This window comes from Chenopodium quinoa, unplaced genomic scaffold, assembly GCF_001683475.1.
Source record: "Chenopodium quinoa cultivar QQ74 unplaced genomic scaffold, ASM168347v1, whole genome shotgun sequence".
In the NCBI taxonomy this organism is placed as follows: Eukaryota; Viridiplantae; Streptophyta; class Magnoliopsida; order Caryophyllales; family Amaranthaceae; genus Chenopodium; species Chenopodium quinoa.
The window spans coordinates 5039784-5044478 of record NW_018742204.1 but is presented as its reverse complement, the minus strand read 5'-3'; the positions used below and the strand labels follow the sequence as shown (position 1 = coordinate 5044478).

General features: G+C 33.3%; 1 protein-coding gene across 1 annotated transcript; it reads left to right on the top strand.

Annotated features, from left to right (window-relative positions):
- Positions 1 to 529: 529 nt before the first annotated feature.
- LOC110704547 (phytol kinase 1, chloroplastic-like) lies at positions 530 to 3998 on the top strand. The gene is made up of 6 exons (XM_021882384.1): positions 530 to 906; positions 2630 to 2697; positions 2792 to 2923; positions 3007 to 3122; positions 3238 to 3352; positions 3458 to 3998. Exons 1-6 carry the CDS (start codon positions 607 to 609, stop codon positions 3636 to 3638), a joined length of 912 nt encoding a protein of 303 aa, XP_021738076.1. The 5' UTR covers positions 530 to 606; the 3' UTR covers positions 3639 to 3998.
- The last annotated feature ends 697 nt before the right edge of the window (positions 3999 to 4695 follow it).

The following is a 4695-nucleotide window of genomic DNA, read 5'->3' as shown; positions in this document are numbered from 1 at the left end:
TACCTAGTTGCCCATGTGATTGTATGCACAAAATAAAAGTAAGGGTTGAAAAGCAAGGGTATATTAGGTATTTATAGTGTGAACACATAAATTTCTTTTCCTAAAATGGATATGGTGCAATAAATGTGAAACTTTCTTAAAAGGTAAGTGGTGCAATTTTAAAAAAACGGAGGAAGTAAGTGGAAATAAGGTGAGGAGAACGTTAATTTAGAACTTATTAACCCTGAACTTATCTGAACTTATTAACCCTTATATCAACTTATTTGAACTTAACTAAACTTATTTGAACTTATTAAACCTGAAATACCTTAATATCCTATAATATTCATGTATATATATGTAACTAAATTCCTTTATCTTTTTCCCCATTTCTACCCTCATTCTTTTTTTCCTTTTAAGTTTTAGCAATGAGACAATAATTTCGTATTTCATATCAAAAGTTTAACTACCGAAAAACATACCTACATATGAAATAACCATATGAACCCGTGCATCGAACGGGCCAAAAGGCTAGTTGCTACGTAATTAATCAAACCTAAGACGCAATTCAATTATTGGGAAGAACAGCAAAGACCTCCATTACTACTCCAGCCTCCAGGCGCAACAATGGCGATACATCTGAAATTAAACACCCTCTACCATTGTTCACGGTCTTTCGGCACGGCTCAACCGTGTCCTTCCTACTTTAACCTCACATTCTTCCATTTCCATCGTCATCATTACCCCTTCTCTAAAACTATACTCAAGCATAATTCAGCAGCATCCACAGTAGTTTCCAGGCGCGCGTTACTCTCTTCTGATGCTGCGCTTTTCCAGGATGTTGGCGCAACTGTTTTTTTAATCACTGGTGGTTACTCTCTTGTTTCTGTCTTTGATAATCTCACTCACCGCAAAATCATCTCTCAGGTTTATTTAGAAGTTTTTTTTTTAATCTTAATTTTAAGTTAATTGCTCTTCAATTTACAATTTTAAATTGGGGTTTTGGCTTGGATTCTTCTGTAATGAGGGTTGTATGTTATTTTGGCTCAGAAATCAGAGACGTGCAGAACATTCAAACTTAGGAACTTTTTTTTTTTTTTTATAAATAATTATGATTTTATATTTAGTGGGTGTTAATTATGTGATTCTCTTTGGTTGATTAATGAGCAGAGCAAAGATCTTGAGAAGTGATAAATTTTACATAGTAGTAGTAGTTTTCCATTTTGCTTTGGTTACATACAAGAAAAAAAAAAAGGAATTTGTATAGTTTTTTCATTAATGTTAGGTTATCTTTGGGTAATAATATTACATTTGGATCAAGGGTCTAATGGAAACAACTGCCTGTGAATCTGTGATCATACAACTATGACTTCCTAGCCTACAATAGGCACGCCTTCTTCAAATATAAGGCGTCCAAAGAATGTGTATGTTGGCATAATTGTAATGTATTGGAGAAAATTTCCTTGACAAGCATCCTTATAAATTCATGCTGAAACTTTTTGTTAAAATCTTTTGGAATATCGATTTACTAAAAGGTAAAGTTCCATTGATTGTTCTTGCAGTATTGCAGTCCTTTCAAAGATACTAGTATATTAGATTTTTTTACTTTTCAGAAGTTCCATTAAAGGAAAATGTTCTGATAAAACCATTTTGGTTCTTTGCCCTTGTGCATAGTGTAAGGCACTGCGGCTATTACAATTTTACAAGATTTGCAGGCTAGCCATTAGCTAAAGTGAAAATTTTCTTAATAACTATGTGATTGTGGATACTCCAGGAATAAGTGGTTAGTTCTTTCTTAATTTAGGATGGTTTTGCAGCTTGATGGATTTCGAAAGATATGGGGAAAATAAAACAGCAAACTTATGTGTCTTGGATGAATGTGATAATAACCGACGTTTACAAAAATAACAACATTTGTGTCTTATTAACTATAGTCTCACTACAGGTTATTCAAAACCCTATTCTATTGATACCTTTATTTTGTTGTTCGTCTCAAGATTCCTACTCCAGAAACTGTGTAGGAGAGGCGAAATTCTGTAGGTCCAAGAAACATTGATGGTTCTTAATTTCTAGTACCTATATCAAAGATACTTGTCAATGTAGATCATGGATGTGTTATAGACTTATTATATGGTTCAGATGATTTAAGTGCCACTAATTTTCCTCTAGAATTACAAGGTATTCAATTCCATCTCACCCTGGCCTCTATTATTTCATCTTTCTCCCTTTGTGTCTGTCATTCTCATAGCCCCACAAGACAAGATTGATGATAATTTGGTCAATTTGTTGATGTAAACTGCAAACAAGCTTGAAGTTATCAATGTGTTAACTTAATAGCTTTGACATCCCTTTGGCTGTTGGTATTCATGTCTTTCTGGAACATGGTATGGCCAAAATTATCTATTAACGTGCAATTAATTGGAAGTCTTGTGTGTTGCCTTGTAAGTCCTTTAACCTAAAGCTGAGCTTTAATTGTGTTTTGTTTGTGGGAAGCATGCCTCTTGCACCTGCCTAGGGTCTTTAGTTAGGTATTTGATGGCGAACTTGTCCTGTGCATACAATGAGTAGGTGGTACATTTATTTGCTAATTTTAATTGGAAAAAACACAAAGGCAATTGATTCTTAATTTAGTTCCTTGTCTATGGAGCAGAATTTGAGCAGAAAGCTTGTCCATATAATTTCTGGGTTGCTTTTTGTGGCTGCCTGGCCTCTTTTCAGGTACTTCTTCTTCATCTTTATCTAGAAAATTGAGGTTTCTTTTTTCTTTTATTTAAAAAAAAACTTTAAACTCATCAATGTGAATCTAGAATAGCGCCTCACCAGAAGCTCGGTATTTTGCGTCTCTTGCTCCATTTATAAATGGTTTGAGACTTGTGGTCAATGGACTCTCACTTGCAACAGATGAAGGCCTCATCAAATCTGTTACTCGAGAAGGCAAACCCAAGTAAGTTTCTCAAATCCTTTAGAAATTTTTTTTGATGACTCTATTGCGTGTCTGTGACATTTTGCTATTTCTCGAAATTGCAGGGAATTACTACAAGGTCCATTATACTATGTTCTGATTCTAGCTTTATCTTCCATTTTCTTCTGGCGTGATTCTCCAGTTGGCCTGTTGTTATTGGCAATGATGTCTGGTGGTGATGGTATAGTCCTTAAATTTCCTTACAAATAAGCTGATACTTTGTTTGACTTAGTTTACCTTCCAGCTTCTTTTTTTATTCCCTGCAAAAGTTTCTCTATTAACTATGGGAGCCACAGGAATTGCTGATATCATGGGAAGAAAATTCGGTTATGTGAAGTTACCTTATAACCAGAAAAAGAGTTGGGCCGGTAGTATTTCAATGTTTACCTTTGGTTTCTTGATATCTATGGGGTAAAATTGCTCTTTCTTTCTTGGCGATTCAAATTAATGTGCTAGAGTGAGTTTGTATTTGACCCCAGTGATTTGATGCATAGCTATCTGTTGTTGATGCCTCAGGATGCTTTACTACTTTTCAGTTCTGGGTTACTTCCAGTTTGATTGGAATCTCACAGCCCAAAGGGTTGCAGTAGTTTCTTTCGTTGCAACAGTTGTTGAATCGCTTCCAACAACAGAGCAAATTGATGATAATATATCAGTCCCTCTCGCAACCCTGGTTACAGCGTACCTCTGTATGTAGCTTATGGTCTAAAAGACTGCTCTTCCCCAACATCTCAAGGAACTCTCAATGTTGCTTGTCCATCCGCAATGTTGCTTGTCCATCCAAGATCCAACCCTCATTGTCTTTTGTTACTATACTTTAAATTTTGTTGGCGTATCTGAAAGTCTTTATTGATTTTTAGTAATGGCTTTAATGATTTTATTTATGAATTAGTTGGATACGTAAACATAAATCGATCATAAAATATCATAAGATGCTTGTGGGGAGCCAACAACGACCTATACCTTTTTTCTTTTCTTTTTTTTTTTTTTTTTTTTTTAAGAAACATCTCATTTAATCCGCTTTAAATATCTAATGTCGTATGACTTTTTATTGACACTTAAATCGTTTTGTTTGACATTTTTTTTTCGGGAGTTTGACTTTTATCCTTCATATGGGGATTTAAATAGGGACCTTTTCTAGTTTGGTGCCCTGTACGACGTTCGGGTTGTTAATAATTCTATGACATAAACTTCTTATCTATATACCAAGTTTTAAAATTTATCATTGATACAAAATTAATAGGAATTGATGTGATTTTGTGACGATTTTAAATTATGCAATAGGCATAATGACTAATAATAACATTGGTAAAAATGCTTGATTTAAATTTTTAAAAAAATAGCAAAATAAGTTTGAAATATTAGAAAGTTTTAAAAATTAACCAGAAATAAAACAAGTCAAAAAAATTTTCTAAGCTAGTTCAGTTGACCCGAACCTAAAACTTTGTGCTAGTATGAACATTTTTTGATTTGTAGCCTGAAGTGACTCGACCCAAAATGACTCGTGATTCAACCCGATTGGTAGTTCTACATAAAGTAATAAAATTATATTAGATTGTGAAGTTTTGTATTTAAATCGATTACGATATATTATAAATGAATGTTGTACTTTTTGAACTTCTTTCAATGCTCCCAAAATAATTATGATATAAATATAAATTTATTTGATAATTTCTTAGAATTATAATCTAATAATTTTTTTTTAAAAAATTATAATTCAATTTGTACCTCAGAAATATTGGTATTTTATCGAA

Excerpts from the sequence above, each read along its gene's own strand:
- LOC110704547 (XM_021882384.1), top strand. The coding sequence starts at position 607 with ATGGCGATACATCTGAAATTAAACACCCTCTACCATTGTTCACGGTCT. Across the intron at positions 2,698-2,791 it reads GCTGCCTGGCCTCTTTTCAG|CGCCTCACCAGAAGCTCGGT; the intron begins GTACTTCTTCTT and ends AATCTAGAATAG. Across the intron at positions 3,353-3,457 it reads GGTTTCTTGATATCTATGGG|GATGCTTTACTACTTTTCAG; the intron begins GTAAAATTGCTC and ends TTGATGCCTCAG.